The sequence below is a fragment of the Podarcis cretensis genome (assembly GCF_951804945.1).
Source record: "Podarcis cretensis genome assembly, chromosome: 13".
Classification (NCBI taxonomy): domain Eukaryota; kingdom Metazoa; phylum Chordata; class Lepidosauria; order Squamata; family Lacertidae; genus Podarcis; species Podarcis cretensis.
In genome coordinates this window covers 16,236,807-16,259,756 of record NC_137182.1, presented here as the reverse complement: position 1 = coordinate 16,259,756, position 22,950 = coordinate 16,236,807, and the positions used below count along the sequence as shown (strand labels likewise).

Here is a 22,950-nt window from a genome sequence, read left to right as displayed (position 1 = left end):
ACCTTGGTTTGCAAACATTTTGGAAGTCAAATAGACTTCCAGAATGGATTGAGTTCGGGAACCAAGGTACTATACGGCTTATAAGAGCACACTGAAATTGCTGAACTCTTACAGCAATCCTGTATGCTAGTCTACGCATTTATTTCCTCCCTCCCCTCCCCCCCCCAAAAAAGGAAAACTGTTCCAAGGTCATGTCCTCAGTTCATAGCATAGGCAAGATTTCAGCTGGGAACTTTGCAACTTGATTGTTCAGTCTCATAGCGACTGTAACCCACAGACTGGGTTGAGCAACATTTGCCTGGGAATTTGAATACCTTTTCTAGCCATGACCTAGATCAGCCATCATTAACTGGTAGGTCACAGGAAGAAGCTGAGCTCTGCAATGAGTTACAGGCAGACTAAAGGTTTGGGAGAGGAACTGAGGGCACAAATGCCTTTTCTTCCTCTTTCACCATTATATCCTCACTACAAGACTGCATAAGAACAGCCATGCTCAGAGCGATGAGGAGGCATTTCTCTCGAGAGGGGAAACACAAGTCCTTTCCATTCTTGCACTGATTTCCCTGTACTTGGAGCCTAGCAATGTAGGTTGGGGGTGGGGAGGCAGCTGCCAAACAGTCTGGTCAGGAATGGTCCTGTCTCCAGTCTTAAAAGCTGGCGTCCACTGGCCTAGGAAAGAGAAAAAAAGAGATCTTTTGAATATTTAAAAGGGTCTTGCAAAAAGAAAAAAGGAAAAAAAGAGGAGCCCTTGTTTATATTATTTACTTAAGGCAGCCTCCCCCAACCTTGTGCCATCCAAATGTTTGGGATTTCAGCTTTCTTAAACCCTGATAGTGGGCCATGCTCGCTGGGACAGATGGAAGATGTAGTTCAAAACACCTGGAGGGGTACCAGACTGCAGCTGACTACAGTGGTACCTCGGGTTAAGTGCTTAATTTGTTCCGGAGGTCCGTACTTAACCTGAAACTGTTCTTAACCTGAAGCACCACTTTAGCTAATGGGGCCTCCTGGTGCTGCCGTGCCGCCGGAGCACAATTTCTGTTCTCATCCTGAAGCAAAATTCTTAACCTGAAGCACTATTTCTGGGTTAGCAGAGTTTGTAACTTGAAGCGTATGTAACCCAAGGTACCACTGTATTGGCTATTGTTCATCTTGTTCACTGAGATTAGAGCAAGAAGCTGTTGGTTGATGTGATAAGTGAAGATTCAAACCTACCTGGACCCTGAGATCATCTTCTGAGGCCCTCCTTCGTGTGCCTTGTCCTTGAGAGGTCCAGAGGGTGGCAACATGAGAATGGGCCTTCTCTGCAGTGGCTCCCTGTCTGCGGAATGCTATCCCCAGGGAAGTTTGTCTGGCGCCTTCTTGATATAGCGTCAGGCAAAAATGTTCCTTTTTAACCAGGCCTTTGGTTGACCTGATTGTTGACATCCTATACTCTTTTAAAATGTGGCTCTTTTTTGGGGGGTGGTGTTATTGTTCTTATTTGGATTTTATATATTGTGATCTTTTGTATATAAATAAAATAAATAAACAAACCATGATAACATAACAGACAAGTATCAAATAAAAACCACACAATCAATGATGGAAATCGGTAACATCAGTGATAGCCCAAATAGCCACAATCCGGGACAGCTTTCATGTTCCAAATGCCTGGGCAAACAGAAAAGTCTTCAGCTTACATGTAAAAATATCAGAAGTGGGGGCAGATTTGATTTTCCCCAGGAGGTGGTTCTGTAACCAGGGTATCTCCACCAAGAAAAGGTCCTGTCTCATGCCACCACCCTCCCAGCTTCTGCTGTAGATGGGGACAACAATCAGGACCTCTCCTACTGATCATAATTCCTGGGCCAGTTGGCGGTTGGAAATATATTTGGATCCCAAATAATTCAGATCTTTATAGGCTAATAGCAAAGCACTGCCACCCATAATGAGTTAGGCATTGCACCATATGTTTCTACTACATCCTGGACGTACCTGGAGGTGTGCAGGGGAACAGCTAGCTTAAGGGTTGCTAGCTCAGGCGCCGTAGTTGAACTTTTACAGAGGTGGAATGTGTCTGCCATCCTGATCAACAAAGAGAGATGCACAAGCATTCTACACCTTCCAATGCTTACCTGCTAAAACTTCAGCTTTGGGACTGCCATGGTGCCTTCTTTTTTGGGTTGGGCCTAGAGCCACTTTGCTGATGCCGCTCTTAACTAACAGCTAGTAATCATCATCATCAGATTTTATTGGTCAGCTAAATACAGGTTATAGCCAAGAACAAACAAAAACGGACACGGAAACTAATTCAGGATGGTGAGCAATAGCCATTATTTGATGTATTCCTTTTTGGTTGGTTGGTTTGTTTTTGCTCTCTTTATCCAAGATTATTTGGAGCAGGCGACTGAACTTTCCTCTAACCAGAAAAATTAAAGTTAAAGTTAAAGTTTCCATAGCTTCCCATTGCCACTGAAAGCCCTGATGAGTGTGTGTCTTTAAGAGATCCCTGGATGTTGGCAAGTTGCTCATGGAGAGAAGTCCCAAAGATGTGAAGTGGATGTTGGAGACATGAACCATGAAGACACTTTGTGACCTGTCCTCCTTGAATGGACTTACTATTCGGATGTGTTGTACACAAAATGGGCGTTCTTGTTGTAGACTTTGGGCTGATGGAAAAAAACAGTACCAGCTATGCGCTTAAGTGAACAAAACTGCTCGGTTTGGTGGTTCTGTGTTCAGGTTCCAGATCTTGCAGTGCTTCCAGAGGGAAGCTTTCTGCGAGTGTGCTGGGTCACGGCGTTCAGTCTGCCGTATGCCCTCAATCCACCCAGAGGTCACCTTGTGCCAATAGCTGCATCTCCCAACAGCTGCAAGGTTTTTGTGAGCAGCAGAGCAAAACAGAGCACAAAACCAGCAACTTGTATCCCCAAGCTCACCCTATTCTGGGTGGGGGATGGATTTCCTGTCCCACGTCCTGTTTAGCGAACATTAGATGTTGCAGGAAGAAGTCACCTGCAAGTGCGTGCGCATTTCCCGAATAAATGCTGTTGTGCTGCAGAGCTGTGCAGATGAACGAGGACTGCAAAACGCTGCTCACGTTGGCCTTCCCTAATACTAATAAGCGATCGGTTTTAAAATTGGGTCGTAAGCAGGCATCCCTAGAAGAGGCAGCAGCCTCTAGCCCCACCCCCGCCCATCCCCCAGCCAAATAAGAGCATGTATGACAGTCACATCTTCTGGTTGGCTGGCAGTGATGCTCTATGAGATTGAACGGCTAATATCCATGTTACTATGGTGACCAGGACCAAGAGAGTTGTAGTGTTTGAAAGCAGTGGTTTCTCCCTTCAGAAACCCTCCACCCCTCTGCTTTTCTCCCGCACAGACTGTTTCTCTTCTCTTGCTTCTTCCGTGGAACAGTGTGAGTAATATTCTAGCTGAAGTGATCTCTGGCTTGTCACGTTTCTTCCATTTTAAACCTTCTCTCCATGACGTTGAAGCACGCTGGGTGCAAAATGGAACGCGAGCAGCACCATTTGCCCACATGCAAGAAACTCCGAAATCCTGATGCTAGAGCAGGGATCAGCAACCTTTTTCAGCTGTGGGCCAGTCCACCGTCCCTCAGACCATGTGGTGGGCTGGACTATATTTAGGAAAAAAATATGAACGAATTCCTATGCCATGCAAATAACCCAGAGATGCATTTTAAATGAAAGCACACATTCTACTCATGTAAAAACACCAGGCAGGCCTCACAAATAACCCAGAGATTCATTTTAAATAAAAGGACACATTCTACTCAAGTAAAAACACACTGATTCCTGGACCATCCACAGGCCGGATTGAGAAGGCGATTGGACTGTATCCAGCCCCCAGGCCTTAGTTTGCCTACCTATGCCGCTTGGGTATAAAGCTTTGATGTGCTTCGTTCCTTGAAATTAAAAACCCTTTTTTTTCAAAAGCTTCAAAATATGGAAATAGTGCAAATATCAGAAATGGGTTTGTGATGGGTTTGCATCCGGTCCCCGGACCTCAGTTTGCCTATCCCTGAGCTAGACCCGCTGGTTCATTTAATAAGTAAGCCTAGCAGTATAGCTTCCTGGGTCTGTTCGCCTTTGAGGTAAAGAGGACTCTGAGATAATCTAAGGTCAGATCATCTCTGCTAGAACCTGCCTCTCATGTGTTTGGGTACCATTTTCAGTCCAGCTGTCTACCACATTCATCTCTCCAAAAACAATTTAGGCAAGAAAGCCATGTATTGCAGCTTTCTGACTCATTTTGTCTTTGGCCACCCTATCATTTTTATTATTACATTTTCTGTCTTTCAGGAAACTAAAGGATAGTGTTGTGTTTTTTAATTTAAAAATAACAGCAAGGGTGACACTGATTCGCAAAATAACATAGCTTTCAATTACCTTCTATTGTATAAATCATAAGGCAATTTGCTAGGGAGGGAGTTTCGCCCTTTGAAAGAAATGTTAAGCAGAGTTGCGCAATAGTTTTTGTGAAATGTTTTTACATTGAAGGGTGGGGGGGGTAGATTAAACAAATATGGGGCATACTCCCCTGGAAATAAGTTCCTCTGTGTTCAGCTCTCATGAACGCCAGGGGAGGTGCTCACAGGAGATGGGTTCAACAAGTTGCGCTTGTTTGGGTAGGTGCTATGACACCTGAAATATGTGCAGCAGTCTGGTAAGGTTGTCTAAGTCTTGGGCTTGGACATGAGAGAATTACCGTATTTTTTGCACCATAACACTCACTTTTTTCCTCCTAAAAAGTAAGGGGAAATGTCTGTGCGTGTTATGGAGGGAATGCCTACGGGTGGCATGCCTACGGATTTTCCTCCTCTAAAAACTATGTGCGTGTTATGGTTGGGTGCGTGTTATAGAGCGAAAAATACGGTAGGTTGACCGGTGGCAGGCAAGTGCTGGCTTGGGGAACAACACCAGAACAGACAGGTACATTCCCTTTCTTCTCTGGTGCACGCAGGCATTCAAGACACTTTGAGTTATCCACCCTGCTCCTTGCTAATGGTGAGCAGCAACAAAGGTCAGGTGCATTGTGCAACATGTACACCTAAAGATGTCTGCTGAAAAATGCAGAGCACATAATCATGTAAGAAAAGTGTTGGTAGCATAATAGTATGACTCTTATCTTACCAGTGTTTCCCAACCTTGTGCCTCCAGCTGTTTTTGAACTACAACTCCCATCATCCCTGGCTAGCAAGACCAGTGGCAAGGGATGATGGGAATTGTAGTCCAAAAACAGCTGGAGGCACAAGGTTGGGAAACACTAACAACCCATAGAGAATCCTTTTTTATTATTATTTGTTTATTTGGTTTTCAAATCTGAGTTTTATGATCACATATCCAATATATAACATAAAAACAAGATTCCAAGGAATCTTCTGGACTTCCCCCTCCTCCCCTTTGTGGATCCTATCATTTCCTTCTGCATCTTTTATGATAATCCAAATCTTTCTCATCTCCATTATGTCCAAAATTCACCATTAAACTACAAGTGCTACTCCAGTCCTACTAACAGTTTTAACTGTTTACAGTGGTTTTTAAGATAAATTATAAATTTTCCCTATTCCTTATTAAAAATTTGGTCTTCCTGATTTCTGATTCTTCCGGTCATTTTTGCCATTTCGGCATAGTCCATCAACTTGATCTATCATTCTTCTCCGATAAGGACTTTATCTTCTTTCCATCTCTGGGCTAGTAGCATCCACATAAATAGCCTTTTCTGCCCCCTTGGGATTTCGGATTTCCTGGATTTGTCTCCCATTATTTGTGAGCCGGCCTTTTGAATCTGGACTTGCCTTTTCTGTTTGGGACTGTCCCTGAAGCACCGAGCTCTTAGTTACGGTTTGGAGTCTGAAGCAGCATTTTAAAAGCCAGCTTTCAAAAGCCCTCTGTTGTTAGGGACATTGCTGCTACAGTCACTGCCTTCCCAGTCATGCTTTCGACGTGTGGACTGTGACCCCAGACACATACATGGCCCCAGTTGGCATTAAAATGTGTAGTGAGAGAGACCTGTGGCACAAACCAGAAAAGTAAATACTGCTTGTTTTTCATGGTTAGACCCTCGCTGTTTGTTTTTATTAAAAGGGGGAAAGAAAAACAGCTTCTGCTGCACACATTGGATGAATCATTTCTGCAGCCTTTCAAGAGCAGAGGTTACTGAACTGGTCTGTGGGCATGAGGCTGTCTGCAAATGACTTCCTGTGAAGTTTTGATGAAACTGGCTCTGTGCTATTTCTGCTTCTTGTTCCGATAGGCAAGTGTATTCTGCATGTGCGTGCACAGTTTTGTACTGGCAGCCAAGATTCTGAATGTGTTTATGTTTGCTTATTTTGCATATTTCTGCTTTTGTTGTTTTATTTTAAGTGCCTATCCTTGAGATGGGGAAGTTCACGCACAGCAGTGAAACTGCTAAAAGGTAAAGGTACCCCTGACCATTAGGTCCAATCGCGGACAACTCTGGGGTTGCGGCGCTCATCTCGCTCTATAGGCCGAGGGAGCCAGCATTTGTCCGCAGAGGGCTTCCGGGTCATGTGGCCAGCATGACTAAGACGCTTCTGGCGAACCAGAGCAGCGCATGGAAATGCCGTTTACCTTCCCGCCAGAGTGGTACCTATTTATCTACTTGCACTTTGACGTGTTTTCGAACTGCTAGGTTGGCAGGAGCAGGGACCGAGCAACGGGAGCTCACCCCGTCGTGGGGATTCGAACCGCCGACCTTCTGATCGGCAAGTCCTAGGCTCAGTGGTTTAGACCACAGCGCCACCCTAGTCCCCTTATTTAGACAGCTTCTTACCACCTCTGGCTCTGAAGCTTTGAAAAAGTATTGCCGACCTGCTTTCACATCTAACTTTGCAGGCATGAGGAACAGAAATTGAGTGGTGGGATGCTAACGAGAACAGGGGTGCTCATGATGCTGAATTCTGCGGCCAACCCAACTTCATGTCATCTCCCCTCTCCCCCCAGCCTTGACAGAATTATCGAATTCAGACATGTCCTCTACATGTCAGAGTAAAAACAAATAACATTGTGAACTGCCCCTGGGAAAGTGTTGTGTTTTAAGCTGATATGGAAAGTTCTTTCCTATGGTAGTCAAACTGCATGAAACGGATGCTACACCAACACACACCTTTGTGCAACTTAGCTGTGTTGGAAGACCAGTGCCCTAGCTTGCTATAACAGTATCCAAAAGTGATGGAAACCACCTTTTGATAGACTCATCCCCACCTGCCTTCTTGGGCTTGCTGATCAGAAGGTTGGCGGTTCGAATCTGCATGACGAGGTGAGCTCCCGTTGCTCTGTTGCAGCTCCTGCCAACCTAGCGGTTTGAAAGCACATGAGTGCAAGTAGATAAATAAGTATCTATCTGCAGCGGGAAGGTAAATGGCGTTTCTATGCACTCTGGTTTCCGTCATGGTGTCTTGTTGCACCAGAAGCAGTTTATTCCTGCTGGCCACATGACCCAGAAAGCTGTCTGTGGACAAATGCTGGCTCCTTCAGCCTGAAAACAAGATGAGTGCCGCAGCCCCATAGTCGCCTTGGACTGGACTTAACCGTCCAGGGCTCCTTTAGCTTTACCTATACTCCCACCATACCACAAATCTCAAGAGTCAATTAGTCGAATGTGATCAGGCGATGGGAGAGGAGCATTAACTATGAGTGAGAGGGAATGATGTTGACTATGGAACCTCTGGTGATATAACAAGAAGCAGAAGTTGTTGCCAGTGCCCTTTGTAAAAGCAATATCCAACAGCTACATTCTTGCTCAACCAAATGAACCAGATGAACTTGAGAGCATAGAGCAGGCTTTCTCAAACTTGGCCCTCCAGATGTTTTGAGACTACAGTTCCCATCATCCCTGACCACTGGTCCTGCTAGCTAGGGATCATGGGAGTTGTAGGCCAAAAACATCTGGACGGCCGAGTTTGAGGAAGCCTGGTATAGAGCATTGTTCTCTCTTACACACACACACACACACACACACTGGTGATTCACTTTGTAAATGCATCCACCTGTGATCTGCTGTGGCTTTACCATGCGTTCATCTGGGTCTGCTAAGGCACTGCAAAAATAGCAAATTAATCAGGGATTTTCAATGCAACTCACTGTGGCATTAAGTCAAGAAGTATTAAATACCTGGAAGATTTGGCCTCCTGTCCCAATGGCACCCTGACGTGACAGTGATCAGTGTTGGGCACTGTCTTTCTTGTTTGTTAGTCTTCTCCCTTTTCTTTTCTTTTCATTTCTTTTCTTTTAAAAAAGCAGACTAATTTTTAACATTAGTGGCACAGCCCTGAGCATGTTTATTCAGCAGACAGTCACATGCGGGGCTTAGTCCCATGGAAGGTGTGCATTGAAGTGTAATCTAAGCACTCCTTGATCCTTTCCCTAAAAGGGGGGGAAATTATTTTTCTGATGGAAAGCGTTGGCAGAAAACAATGAATTGGTGCAATAGTTTAGGTTTCTCAAAGAAAAAGAAAATTGGAAGTGTTTTGGGGATTCTGTTCCCATTTTTCAGTAAGTGATGCAGGACCTTTTTTAAAAAAACACAAACAGATTTCAGCATTTGGGCATGTTAATCTTGCCAGCTGCACATTCAGCTCCTGCATTTAAAATTATTGTTAGCTGTCTTTCCTGTAAGGGAAATAAAACTGCATTATTACACTCATGAAGCGGGGAAGATTCTTAAAACCCAACATGCAAATTACGCAAGTTGCTGAATGTCCTGCACCCCCGCAATGGAAATTACATTTTTTTTAAAGGCTGAATAACAACTTAAAATTAAATATTCTGTTTCTCTTTGCATTAAGTTTCTGGAAATTCTTTCCTCTAGACAGCATTGTCAAAAACACTGTGAACTCTCTTTATTTAAGCCTGACATTCAATCCAAGGGTCGTGTTTTTGTTTTGTTTTGTTTTGTTTTTTAACAGAGCTGTTTTATGGGATCTAATTTTCCACTCTGGGGTTGAATTTCTTATGTGGGGCTTTTAAGTTGGAGTGTTAGGAGAGAGCAAGCCAGTGAAGGAAGGACCCAAGTCTCACCCACATTACATGAGCAAAGGAGTTGGCCCTCTTCTTACCTCCATCAGGAATGATTTTTTAAAATACAGCAAAGTAGTCTATGGAACTCATTCCGCTGGAACAACTGTATTAGAAAGCGGTTTGCAAAAACGACTGCAGTCTTCGTGTTGCTCTGCAGGAGTCAGCAAACTTTTTCAGCAGGGGTCCGGTCCACTGTCCGTCAGACCTTGTGGGGGGCAGGACTATATTTTTGGGGGGGAAATGAACAAATTCCTATGCCCCACAAATAACCCAGAGATGCATTTTAAATAAAAGCACACATTCTACTCATGTAAAAACACCAGGCAGGCCCCACAAATAACCCAAAGATTCATTTTAAATAAAAAGACACATTCTACTCATGTAAAAACACACGGATTCCTGGACCGTCCGTGGGCCAGATTTAGAAGGCGATTGGACTGGATCTAGCCCCCAGGCCTTAGTTTGCCTACCTGTGCCTCTTGGGTATAAAGCTTTGATGTGCTTCATTCCTTGAAATTAAAAACCATTTGTTTCAAAAGCTTCGAAATATGGAAATAGTACTAATATCAGAAATGGGTTTGTGATGGAGGGAACTCCATCAGTTGCGCAGAGGGGACTCTCTATACCTAAGCCTGGATGAGTAGCTCTATCTACGCACCTTTGGCCCCATCCCAAAGAATGCACAAGTTACCCTCCCTTATGGCCTTTCCAGAACCGTGGCTGAAGGAGCCGGTGGTTCTTTTTCTTCATTTGCATGATCCGTTCTAATCTTGGCCGTTAATCACGGCCTCCCGAGCTGTTAGGAGGTGGTGGAGCTGATCTTACAGGTTCAAGGTTGCCTTTCTTCTCCCCTTCACACGCTTTAAAGTCTCTTTCTTTAATGTGTTTCCCCCCCCCTCTCTCTCTCGCCCTGCAGTGAGAAACGTCGCCTGCAAGTCAGTGTCGCCAATCCGGTCCAGTGCAGCATGCATGGTCGGAAATGCACCGTCTCCGTGGAAACCAGAATAAACCAATCAGAGCCAAACTTCACCAAGGATCGGTCAGGCTTCGTCCTGTGTGTGCCTGGAAATTAGCATTGCTTCTGCTAGGGGAGGGCTGGGGGGGGAGGGAGAGAGAGAGAGAGAGACTCCCCCTCTAAGCAGCCTTCCTTTCCTCTTGTGCCTTGAATCTTGCATGGTGGGGGGAGGAGGAGGAGGGTTGTAAAGATGTTTGTCTGTGACACACATCTAGACATCTCTAAAGCTACACTGAGCAGGAGCTTAAAATAGCCCCTCCATTGTGCTGGCTATAAATTTAGAACTGGCTCCCATGCCATGTTTTAGCAAAGTGCCTTTTATGAATGGATATATATATATATATATATATATATATATATATATATATATATCCCTCCGCTCTCCTCCTCCTATTCCTCCCCCCCCCCCCATAGCTAAGATGGTATGGGAGGGAATAGGAGAGGGGGGGAAATCCCTTTGGATTTCATGCAGGCCTTAATTTTAAAAGTGATCTGTACTTAAAAAGAGGTGGGCTTTCTGTAGCACAGGGGCAAGGGGCTGGCAGCAGCTTCCACAGAGTTTCCCCAGCCCCTTTTGTTCCAAAAAGGTCGTGCCTGAGAGAAACCGCCCCCTCCCCAGGCCAGGGGTCGCCCACTTAGAGCCCTCCAGATGTTATGGCCTCCTAGCTCCCATCATCCCTGCACATTGGCCCTACTGATTGGAGTCTCGACAACATTGGACGGCAGCACGTGGGCTGCCCTTGCCCTGGCTTCCTCAACCTCGGCCCTCCAGATGCTTTGAGACTACAATTCCCATCATCCCTGACCACTGGTCCTGCTAGCTAGGGATCATGGGAGCTGAAGGCCGAAAACATCTGGAGGGCCGAGGTTGAGGAAGCCTGATCTAGGTGGCATTAGCCATTGCGCCCTGGAAAAGGGTGTCCTCTTTTGGCATTAACTGCTTCGCTGCAGTGCTTGTGTTGCACTGGAGTCCCAGATGGGCTCTAGGTGGTTGCACCCGGACACCAACAGACAGATGTTATCTTCAGAGAGGGGGGCTCCCCTTTGTGCATGACTTGGCACAGATTTGCCTTCGCAACGCTGCTGTTAGTGCAAGCGCTGGAGCCGATCGCTCAGGCCAGCTCACAGTGTGCTTTATCCAAGCGGCTGGCGTCATTCTGGCCAGTGTAGCCTCATAGTTAGTTGCCTTTTGTCTGTCTCTCCGGCTTTCCGCTGGGTAGCGGGCACAGCCTCGTCGACGAGCTTTATTTTCTTCTCGTGCCAAAGTAGCTGTGTTTTGCTTGACCCTGAGCGCTTCCAGCATCTCGAAACATGGGCCAAGATGCACCGTTCTGGAGCACCTGACAAAGGCCCACACCAAATAAACAAAATACCAAATAAGTAAAATGAAGTAAATGGGGTGTGGAGGGACCAAGCCTGACACTGCGGGTCAGGTCAGGATTCATTGACTTTGCGATTGCTCACAACCCAGGTAGGAACATTGAATGACTTCGGCTGAATCAGGTTTTCTTAAAGCAAGGGAATGTCCTTCCAAGATTAATGGTTGGTGGAGCAAACTGGCTTGTTCCTGGGGAGCAAGTCCCCACCACCATCAGATTGATGGACAAAGTCCTTATTACACAGTTCCCAGCCATTCTGGCTGTGCTGTTTCCCCATCTTTGTGGTCCAGCTTTCCAGAGAAGGGGACCACCATTTAGGTCCCTTTCCTTGCTTGTTCTATGGCTAGCCTGGACGTGGCAAGATCTCACCCTTTTAACATTTTAAAGTACTTTTCGGTAGAGATGCCCACAGGCTGGGGTGGTCAATACCGTATGAAGTCTTTATCCGCTTATGGCATGTATGAAGTCCATTAGCCATCCCTGCGTTCGTTGCAATGAATGTCAGGCACATCTATGCTGAACGGCGTTCAGGTTGGTCCTGGCCCATCTTGTAAACCCGACCAAAAGTTTGCACTCTTCCCTGTTGCCAGTAGCGAAACGGACCTATCCCCACCCCAGTGTCTTCTTCTCCTTCTCTGTTAATTACTCAAAAGCCTTCCAGCTCTCACTTTCATAGCAGCCAAATTAGCCATGGAAACTTTTTAATTAGCACTTTCATACGGTGTCCCGGCATAATTGCTGCATTTGAATGATGACAGAAACCGGCCCTCCGATCCTCGGATGAAGGGTGGTTTAGAAATTTAAGAAATGCAAAATAAATAAACAAATCGTGTGATAAGGAAGTCTCTCCAAATCTGTAAGACTGGCTATGTCTCGTGCTATGAAGTATTTGTCTTGATTTAAATGAATATACAGTATTTGTGCCTTTTCTGTTGTGTGTATGTGCGTGAGTGAGAGAAAAGAGAGATTTTCTCGGTTTTATCTATAAATTAACTATTCCTTAATTGTATGTTTGATTTTTAAGCCTGAGGGAATAATGGAATGAACATTTTTAAATGTAGTTTATATAGAAATGTGGGCAAGCACCCTTGTTATAATTGAAATGTATTTTTGTTTACATCATTCATTGCAATAAATAAAAGAAGTATCATTTATACCCAATAATGCTCTCTCTTTGTATTTGGGAAGCACAAAGAAATAATATTATGTAGAGAAGATTGCACATGGGTGAAGGGAAGTAATGGGTATGGGGGGAGAGGGATATAGGGCAGTATTTGGGAAATTGTTAAAGTGCGCATGACTCAAGGGATCAAGAACAAGGAGTTTTGAAACAAAGAAGGCAACAAGCAGGCTGACGATTGTGGAATTGGTGAGCAATTTTGGGCAATCCCCCTCAAAAAAAAGCTCCACAATTATAGGCAATCTCCCCCTCCAAAAGCTGAACAACTCTAGGCAACCCCCTCACCCATTTTCTTATTTTTAAGTCCCCAAAAATTGGGGGCGTCTTATACACGGGGGCATGTTATACACGAAAAAAATACGGTACATAGCAAGGTCCCATGGACCTTTGGAGATTTGCTTCTATCTTTCTTGCCAACTATGCTAGGTGTTATCCCATATAGATCAGGGTTGTCCAACTGGTCGATCGGGATTGAGTAGTCGATCCCTGGGAGGTTCTGTTTGATTGCTGTCAACCACGGGCTCCTTTTCGTTAGCGGTGGCATAAGAGCATCCAGCTCTGCCCCCTTCACCCCACCCTCCACTTCTTCACTTCCCTCTCCAAAACGTCCCTCCCTTCCCAAGAATTACCAACAAAAGAAGAATGGCAGATGAAGATGATGGATTTTTCGGAGCTAGCCGACCTAACCGGAAGAGTCCGCGACCAGAAGGAGGAGGAGTATCAGGAAGAGTGGAATAAATTTAATGATTATCTAGTTAAATTTGTTAAGTTAAATTAATTGAAAATAGCTTGCAGATACTTAATTGGCTTAGGGTTTTATTTATGTTAAGTGATGAATTAATATGTTTAATTCCATAAGGTGAAGATTTAAGGATGTTAATGTTTAAGTTAAATTTCATAAGAATTGGGATTTGGAAAACTGTTAAAAGGACATGCAATGAAATTCAACCAAGGGGAAGTGCAAAAAGCTCAACAACTTTGACCTGAGCCCCCCAAATCACTGCCAGTTTTTTATTCTTTGAGTAGATCGCAGTCTCTTGGGAGTTGGACGTCCCTGATATAGATGAATTGGCATTTTCTTCTTAACCATTTGGTTTGAGACAGGGATTGTAAAGGTAAGTCCAGTCGCAAACGGCTCTGGGGTTGCGGTGCTCATCTTCCTTTACTGGCCGAGGGAGCCGACGTTTGTCCGCAGACAGTTTTTCCGGGTCATGTGGCCAGCAGGACTAAGCCGCTTCTGGCGAAACCAGAGCAGCGCACGGAAACGCCTTTTACCTTCCCGCCAGTATCTACTTGCACTTTGACGTGCTTTCGAACTGCTAGGTTGGCAGGAGCTGGGACTGAGCAATGGGAGCTCACCCCGTTGCGGGGATTCGAACTGCCGCCTTTCCGATCGGCAAGCCCAAGAGGCTCGGTGGTTTAGACCACAGTGCCACCCACGTCCCACAGGGATTGTAGATGGGCGCAATAATTAACACTCAGTACAGTAAACAAGGGAAACCCAGACTGAAATGCCCCTGAAGATGTTGGAAAATAATATCTGGGATACAGCAATGTCTGAACATCTAGCCAGACACAGGAGAGTGATTAAAGGCATAACATAAAGAGACACCTTCCAAGAAACGCGGACCCCTTTAACTATGTTAATGACACCAAATCAAGACCTTGTTAGACCAACTGCTCAATCTTCTCGGTGGAGAGGTTATGGTAAGGAAGGCATTGAATGTGTAAGGCTTATGTGTAATGTGTAAGTGTAAGTCAATGGATGTGTAAGTCAATGGAGGTTAGTGACCATGTTGAAGTGGACTGTACATATGAGGAACGGCGGGAGCCTCCCCCTCCCCATGCTCCCAATTCTGGATCCTGAGTCTTCCCAGGAGCAGGAGGACAGTATAGATTTGGAACAGTGGTTTGCAAAGGGAAATAGTTCAAGAAGACAAAAGTTGGGAAGAACTGGGTGGTGAACAGCTAGGAGATGAAGAACTGGACGAGAGAGAGCCAACGGACACACTCTCACTGGAAAGCCAACATCCGCCCAGCCCAAGGTCATGGCGAGCAGATGTGGCAGCACAGAAAGCAAAGTGGTTGCAAGATCAGGTTGCAAGACGAGGAAGTGACGAGGGTGACCTGGAAGGGAAGTGGGTGTAAACCTTAACTGGGAGCACCTTTACTCCGATAATGGACTCTTTGTTCTTTCGCTGTGATCATTAAAATCTCTTTAAATGCTAAGAGACTATTTTTGCTTTGTTCTGCTTATCCACGGCCAAAGGAAGCCGCTTCCCCAAAGCCTGACAATGAATAGAACAAACACCATTTGTTGCTGCTAAGTGTTTAATGGTTCTTGTATATTTTTTTATAAACCAATAAATGGTGGTTGTTGTTTTAAAAAACCCAAGGGTTAAGAAATAATGGATAGGATCCAGCGAAATGTGAGCAATTTTAAATCCAGTTGATCTCAATGGAAGATATTTAGGCTGCAGACTCAATGGGGCTTTTAAAGTTTACAACTCATGCTGAAATCACGGCAAGTTATTTTGGTTGGAATACACCCCACATTTCATGATACCTTTATTGTAAAAGGGTGAACATGATGCAAACGTCTCTATTTTGGATAAAAGGCTTCCTTCAAACACAGAGGGAATGCCAGTAGCAGCCTCAATGTTAACTTACTTCCAGTTTCTTGATTACCTTTTTTTTAAAACTAGCTTTCACTGTCACCTTAAGGAAGAATTAACCCCAGTCCAAAAAGGGAGCCTGTGAAGGATGTTGAAAATGGATTAGCTAGTGCTTGTGAGCTCATGAAGAAGGAAAGCACCCTCTGAGGCCAAATGTGCTTAAGAACTTTGCATTATTGTTTAGTTCTGAACCTTAAAAATAATTTTAAAAATCTCATTAGCTGGACTCTAGCAAATGAACCAGACTCACTTCCTCTTCTGAATCTCCTTGTGACTCATGCACCATGTGATACCAGGAATGCCATTCACAAAGCTTGGTTTTCTTTCTCTTCCCAGTGAGAGACTAGCTCCAAAGAAGGAATTGCCCTCCCTGTTTTCCAACCTGTTTTCCTCTTCTGTCTCCCCATCCCTCCAAGACAACGTTGCCCCTCAAAACTACAATATGGAGGGGTGACTTCAGCCGTACATGATCTACTTTCCTTTTTTAAAAATGGAATCCCGAGGGTCCGCTGATGGGTGTTCTGAATATGAAAAGCACACAAGGGCATATTTGAGGTTTCTTCATAGTGAAGCCTTCCAGGTGGACTACAACTCCCATCAACCCTGAAAAAACTTGGCTGGGGATAATGGGAGTTGGGAGAACAAGTCTGTGTTTTACAGTGCAGATCCTATGCAGGTCTGCTTACAGAAACAAGTCCCACTAGATTTAATGGGGCTGACACAGGTGGCGCTGTGGGTTAAACCACAGAGCCTAGGGCTTGCCGATCAGAAGGTTGGCGGTTCGAATCCCCGCGATGGAGTGAGCTCCCGTTGCTCAGTCCCTGCTCCTGCCCACCTAGCAGTTCAAAAGCACGTCAAAGTGCAAGTAGATAAATAGGTACCGTTCCAGCGGGAAGGTAAACAGCGTTTCTGTGCGCTGCTCTGGTTCGCCAGAAGTGGCTTAGTCATGCTGGCCACATGACCCGGAAGATGTACGCCGGCTCCCTCAGCCAGTAAAGCGAGATGAGCGCCGCAACCCCAGAGTCGGTCACGACTGGACCTAATGGTCAGGGATCCCTTTACCTTTACTACCAGGTAAGGGGACACAGGTTTGTAGTCTGAAGTGATTCTAAGTGTGTACTATTGGTGAATCAGATCAAAGTCTACCTATGCCAGCATCTTTTGTAAAAATCCTAGCAACCATCTGTCATGATGTTGTCGTCCAGCGAACTTCGTTCTGCCTACTCATTTTCTGCAGGATATTGCCTCCGTGGCAACCAGGAGAGAACCCGTGAACCATACTGACTTAACCTTGATTTAAGAGCCTCTTGCGTTAAACCGCTCTCAACAAGGCAAATCCAATTAAATTCTGATGGCTCTGTTATTTACAATTGTCTTCATTGTCTATCATCGCCTCCTGCCATCATAGAACAGCATATGTTTTTTAATATATATATATATAAAATAAAGCTCTGAAAACCATCATGTAATGGATGGTCAGTGCATTTTATTTTTAATCAGCACAGTACAAAAATAAATAAAAATAAGGGGGGGCGTTAAGTTACAGGCACACACAGCTCTGTGACAGTCTTGTCATATTTATAAACCTCACATACTTACAAACTCACTATAATACACATACATACAAAAAGGACAATTTATAAATTAATTTAAGTAATAATAAGCAATAATCATAATAATACCAATTTTGGTCAACAAATATCTACAGAAGAGATTGCACACTAAAAAAAACAAAACCCCAAAAACCTTAACATACACATACATGTAGAATTTAGCAGGTTTTCTGTTTTTTTTTTTCTCCTCTTCTCCCCTCCCCAACCCACCCCACACATAAAATGTACAGGTATGCAGAATTTCAAGTGAAAAAAATGGCACATTTTTTTCTTTCAGTTTTTTTTTTCCTTTTGAAAAAGAAAGAAGAAGTAACAACGGTTTAGAACACAGCTGAACTCTTAAGAACTGTGTACAGTTAAGATTAGAAAAGGTCTAGAAGTCTCAAGATGAAAATAGATCGATTTGAATGACCTAAGGGTAGGAGGGCCTGATTTGACAGCGGTGGGGAGGAAGGCGGGGTGTGACGTGCTTGAAATTTGTGCACAGCGATTTATTTTGCTTCTTTGTTTTTACAATCAGCTGTTCTAAGGTTTTGCCTTTTGTCAAAAGATGCTTTTGGCATGCAAAAACGTCACTGGGAAGCAATGGTGAAAGAACAAAAGAAAGAACTTTTTCCCTCCCACCCACACCCCTTTGTATTTATTAGCATAGATTTTGTTCTAAAAAGTATTCGCTTTGTATAGCAGCACGTTAAAACCCCATTCATTGCTCTTATGTACTCAAGTATATCAGTTGATCTTTTGTTTGCTGTTACAAAAATCCCAATAAATACACTAGATCCAAGACTCCAAAAAGAACAAGATAGGTTTTCGCACCAAGGGATGCACATACGCCTGTTAGCTCCCTCTGCAATGCAACCCATGGTTTGCTTACTTTGGAGTAAGCCTTGCTGTGTTCACTGGGGCTTTCTCCCAGGTAAGCATGCATAGGACTGCAGCCGCAACCTTCCAGAACCACGTTGATTAAAGAACTATAATTTCCCTTTTATAATTGAAAAGAAAAGAAGGAAAGCATTTGGAGAAGGGGGGGGGGGGTTGTTTAGGAGAATTACTTATCCAGAGACAGGCTAGAATTTAGTCTTCAAGGTGTTCCAGGTGCCAGCGAAGAAGCTGAGCAAGGAACGCCCAAGTTGATGATGATGGGGGGACTGAAATTAAATATGTGCCATCCATTTTAGAGCAGCAAAAATGGTCATGCAATGGAGATCTGTACACCCCCCGATTCCCCATTCACTGCGAAGGACCCAAAGCTCTCCCTCGCGACTCTAAGGCTCTCCTTCCCGCTATGAACCCAAAACATACGCTTAACAGTCAGTGTCTCGCTTTTGAATGGCTCAGATTTCGGCCTAGCTTTCGGAGGCGATGGCAGGACCTGCTTAGCAAACCCAGCAGCCGTTTCATATTCACAAAATCTCAGCTCCTGTCTACCTCAAAGCCTCTTAGCTCAGACCTTTTTTTTTCCTTTTGAAATTTCACAGCTTTTTTTTCCTGTTCCTCTTACATTATTTTTTTTTTTAAATTTAAATAGTGCTCTGCTGCTTTGAAGTTAATTGCAAGCTACCCTATTCAACAACCGTTAAGTACAAGACAAGCCTTCCTTCTGCCAGAATGCCAGCATCCATAACACCAGGATCAGAGATGGAGCCCAGAACGCTTTGAACTTGGCCTTTTGTCCAATAGCTACCTCAACACCCGACAGTGTTTGAGCGTCTTTGTCCTCTCTGTTGTCCCACGGGAACTTAAATACAGAGAAGATGACCTCCATTGTAAAGGAGGTTCACATCTTCAGCAGAATCCTAGACCCGGGACTATTGGCATTTAATACGGCATGTCATTAACTGAGCAAAATTCAGTGTATATTTCGGTGTTGTTGCACTCCCCCCCTCCCCAACCACCCCCACCCCCACCCCCTGCTCTTCTCTATATACATTTACCATCCCTGAAGCTTGCTGATCAGAAAGATTTTTTTAACCTCTTCCTTTTTGAGAACCAGAGGGCTAAGCAAAATAAATTAAATTCCTAAGCACCGGAATAATTTTTTTTTTAGAGGACTACATCAAATGTTTCAGTGCCAGAAATGTGGGGGGAAGGGATACTGAAAAAATATTAGGAGCTAGCATGCTTTTTTTTAGAGACTAAAAAAGCAATATAAATCTCAGAATATACTAAATGTGTGTCTATTCTGTATATGCTTCAGTTTTATATTCCCAAGCTTCTTTAGTCACAATCTCTTCCTGAAATTGTAGTGTTTGCTATGGATCTCTTTATTATTACATAGTCATCATTCTTTCCCCGCTTGGTACGTTCCCTCCCCCCACCCCTCATAAAATATTAAGGTGGTTGGCTGGCTAAATAAATAAATAAATGCCAAGGAATTTTCCATTTCAGGGTGGGGTGGGAGGAATCTGTAACAAAGAATATCGGGGTTTCAGCACCGAATCATCTGGACAACAAAGCGACTGGCAACAGCCTTACATTTTCCTGAAAGGTTTATCTTGAAAAGGGACCATTATTCCAGCTGCTCAGAAGGCCTCAACAGAATCATAGTCACTCTGATCTGAAGCAGCCAGTTTATATACTGTGCAATAAAAAATAAAACTCAAAATGTATCAAACGTCCACCTAAATAACTTGCCAGCAAAATTAATACTAGGTGAGTACCCATTCCCTGGGGCCATCTTTAATCTCAGCCACCCCTTCCATATTGGCTACCTTGACATTTTCCTCCCCTTGGGTACTGTCACAGGAAATGACCCCCCAAATCTCACCTTTGCCCTTTGGCACGGATGTAAACCAAAGGGGCTGCCTCCCCCAGGGAAAGGCGGCGAGAGGGGAGACATCCCAAAGGGCCTGCAATATGCCTGACTTTTCCTTCCCCACTTCTGCTAGGGTGTAGCCACGTGTTTCCATGCAATAAGGGTCCCTTTCCGGAGGCCAATACTGTTTTGGTGTCATTTCACTCAGGCGAGTGCGCAAGATGGTGGAAAGAAAAAGAGGAGGTGGATCCCGCCCTTCGATCCCTTTTCCAGAACGCCAGGCTCTGCAACATGCGCTGGGTTGGCTCCCGCTTTCGTCTGGAGGACAGTAAATGCTGTTTCACCACCTCTGCAATCCGTGCGGCGAGGAATTAAGAAGTACAATATGGATCTCCCCTCCCCGGCTGAGGATCTCTGAGGCAAAAGCCAAGCGGCGAAGGGACGCCGTGGTCTTGCCAGCGTTGCGCTTGGCTCCAAGCCCCACCTGCTTGCCCCCTCCTTGTTGACATTAAGGGCGAGAGGAAGCCACAGAAAACCAGACAGGCAAGGCCCGACGTAACCACTTCTCCTTTCTGAAATGTGTCTGTTTTTTGGATCCCAAAAAGCCAAGCCGAAGAACGGAGGCTCAAGTGTCTTCTCTCAGCCTTGCCCATGCCCACCTTTTGTGACCCAGTTTGTTTCGAAAACAAAAACAACATAAAAAGAAGGAAAAAATGTTCCCCCCTCATCCCAGCGGCAAGGGAGCCCGAAAGCTCACCGGTCCAGGCCGATGAGCAGCCTGTTCTTCTCTTCCTGGCTGCTCTCGTTCTTCAGGTCGGCAAAGACCTGAGTGAAATAGTGCGGGTCGGCGTTGATCTGCAACATTTTGGGACTCATGAGGTTAATAATGGAGAGGCAGCGATCCCAAAAGGCCTCCTTGCAGCTCTCCACCAGGAAGGGCTTGAGAGGGTAGGAGATCTCGTTGCCCATGTAGGAATAGGAGAGATAGAGGCAGGTGAGCAAGACGGCTTGGAGTTCATGGTCCGTGGCCACTTCGGAAGAGATGACGTCCCGGCAAAGCATGTACAGGAACACCACGTTGGCCGGGGTGATGAAGCCTTGGTCTTGCCAGCCTTGGAGGAGCAGGGACCGGTCAACGCTCCGAAGCCACAGGACCGGGTCGGTGGGCGATAGGTGCTTCAGGCGGTAGCATCGCCGGCAGAGGAACTCGCCCAGGCACCGAAGCAACTCGCTGGTCGAAGCTTGGACAATGACCCTCTTGGGGGTACCGATGGAGTTGGTGTTGGGGGTCTTCTTGACAGAGGACAGGTTGCTCTTGGAGGTGGAAATTTGGTTGTTGGGTGCCGGTGGCTGGGCACCCTGGTTCTGGGCGAAAGTGGAGAGGTTGGCACACGAGAGGGACTTCTTCAGGTTCTCGTTGTTGAGGTGCGTGACGTTGTTCTGGTAGCTGCTGTTGGGCTGGACCTTCTTGGAGTTCTTCTTCTTGGCCGACACGGCCACGATCCGCTTCCAGGGCAGCACCGAGATGATGGAGTGACGCTTGAGACTCTTGTCTTTGGCGTTCTTGCTGTTCTGCACGGCTGTGTAATGGCCCACCGTGGACGAGCCATCCTCAAAGAGGGTCGCCTTCCGGTAACTGGGGGAAAGGGACAAGACGGTACCCATGGCGCAAGTAGCAGAGGAGGGAGGGAGGCGAACGGAACAGGGGGGTTGGGCGTCAGCCTGCCACCTTTGGGGTTGCTGGCTGGGCACGGGCAGCGGTCTCTGCTTCAAGCACCCCTATGCTGCAGCCTTACAGATTCAGTTCAGACCTGCCAAAGGAAAAACGGTTCAGATAAGCAAGAGCAGAGGTCCTTTTTTCTCCCAAACACGCAGAATCTCACTCCCCACCCTCTCCCTGAGGGTTCAGAAGCCCCTTCTCATCCCCTCCCTTTCCTGGCATTATTTTCTGCTTCCAGTGCTTCCCTCTCTTTTTCTTCCCTCCCAAATCTTTAAGGCCACCTCAGATACACATTGGTTGCTAGGTCTCTCTCTCTCCCCCCCCCCTTTTTTTATTTTTACCGACATGGCCTGACACCCTGCCCTACTCCAGCAGACCCGAAGCCTGTGCACGACCCCCTGCGCAAGCTCTGCACACGCAGCCATGTGCTAAACCGTGTGCGTTCCCTAGAGGTAGCCATATTATCCCACTGCAGCAAAAAAACAAAACAAAAGCCTCTCGCCGGTGTGTTGGATGGATCACACGGCAGCACCTCCGGTGGGCCAGAGCAGAGCCCGTTTGGCCAGCAGCATGATGTCAGAGGTGCACATGCCTCTACAAAGAAACAGACTTTGCCCACTCATGGGGAAGCTCTGCCTGAGCACATTATACGGGCATCAGTCATGCATTTCATATAATTACAGACACGCAACTTGCTGCATCGCGAATACTGACCCTTTGCAAAGCAGCTGCCGAACGGTTGTGCCTTGCATGTGCCATTGAGCAGATGCATGTGTGTGTGTTTGTGTGTGTGTGTGTGTGTGTGGTTTATTCTCATTTTCTCCTGACCCACCCTGGCATCTTCAGAGGAACGGTGCTATACAAATGCAATTTAAAACGACAACAACAAACCATTCACCCTGCCTTCCCATCTTTCCCGAAGACACCTTTCCTCCTGCCAATGTTTTCCTCCGACCCATCCTGGCGTGTACACACACACACACACACACACGGGACTCCCTACCTCCGCCGCGCCCCCCCCCATGTTTTTTGCTGCATCCCCTTCAAAGGGAGGGGGGAGAAGGGATGCTCGCCATGGCGCCCTGCATCCCACCTTTCCCCTTCCCGGTGGTACCCACCGCAGTGCGCGCTCCCTCGGCCGACGGCGCGTCTTCTGTCCAAGGTCCTGCAGGGCCGGCTTGGCTCGGGGGGGGGGGCGGAGAAAGGTGGCTCTGGGGGGGGGTCTCCGTCCAGCCTCCCCCTCCCCCGGCTCCGAGGCGCGCCGGATCAGTCGTGCGGGGGCGCGCGGATGGCGCGAGGGCAGGCAGCACCCCTGGGTGGGGGGGCACCCCCTTCCCACCACCCACCCACCACCCTTCCCTCCCTCCCTCCCTCCCTCCCTGCCCGCAAGGGCGGCGGCGGCGGCGGCGCGGGGCGTCCGGACCGCCTGGCGCTCCTCCGCCACTCCCGGCCCCGGCTCTCGGCTGCTGCGCGCCCGGCTGGCTCGGCGCGTCCTGCTCGACTCCGGCCGAGACGCCGCTCGCCGCCCGGCTCCGCCTCCGCCGCGCCCCCGCCCCGCCCCGG

General features: G+C 46.4%; 2 protein-coding genes and 1 long non-coding RNA gene across 4 annotated transcripts in view; 1 reads left to right on the top strand and 2 right to left on the bottom strand.

Moving 5' to 3' along the window:
* The window catches only part of MYO1D (myosin ID), a 176,849-nt gene extending 164,241 nt beyond the window's left edge, over nucleotides 1-12,608 (top strand). Inside the window, exon 23 of one of the 2 annotated variants that reach the window (XR_013832410.1) lies at nucleotides 9,967-10,079. Coding sequence is in view for 1 of the 2 variants with exons in the window: in XM_079949361.1 (XP_079805487.1) it covers nucleotides 9,967-10,123 (157 nt within the window). In the remaining variant the exon portion in view is untranslated. Of the gene's footprint in view, nucleotides 1-9,966 lie in introns of both variants that reach the window. The other variant, XM_079949361.1, reaches the window with a different exon arrangement.
* On the bottom strand, nucleotides 6,552-10,331 carry LOC307201143. Its single transcript, XR_013832582.1, has 3 exons — nucleotides 10,194-10,331; nucleotides 9,089-10,128; nucleotides 6,552-8,642 (listed from the first exon to the last, which is right to left on the bottom strand). It is a non-coding gene; the product is annotated as an uncharacterized lncRNA (long non-coding RNA).
* A 4,157-nt stretch (nucleotides 12,609-16,765) lies between the features above and the next one.
* On the bottom strand, nucleotides 16,766-22,663 carry CDK5R1 (cyclin dependent kinase 5 regulatory subunit 1). The gene is made up of 2 exons (XM_079949972.1): nucleotides 22,506-22,663; nucleotides 16,766-21,478 (listed from the first exon to the last, which is right to left on the bottom strand). The coding sequence occupies exon 2, from the start codon at nucleotides 21,330-21,332 to the stop codon at nucleotides 20,421-20,423; it is 912 nt and encodes a 303-aa protein (XP_079806098.1). The 5' UTR covers nucleotides 21,333-21,478; nucleotides 22,506-22,663; the 3' UTR covers nucleotides 16,766-20,420.
* Nucleotides 22,664-22,950: the final 287 nt, after the last annotated feature.

Coding starts and splice junctions, on each gene's coding strand:
- CDK5R1 (XM_079949972.1), bottom strand. CDS start 21,332: ATGGGTACCGTCTTGTCCCTTTCCCCCAGTTACCGGAAGGCGACCCTC.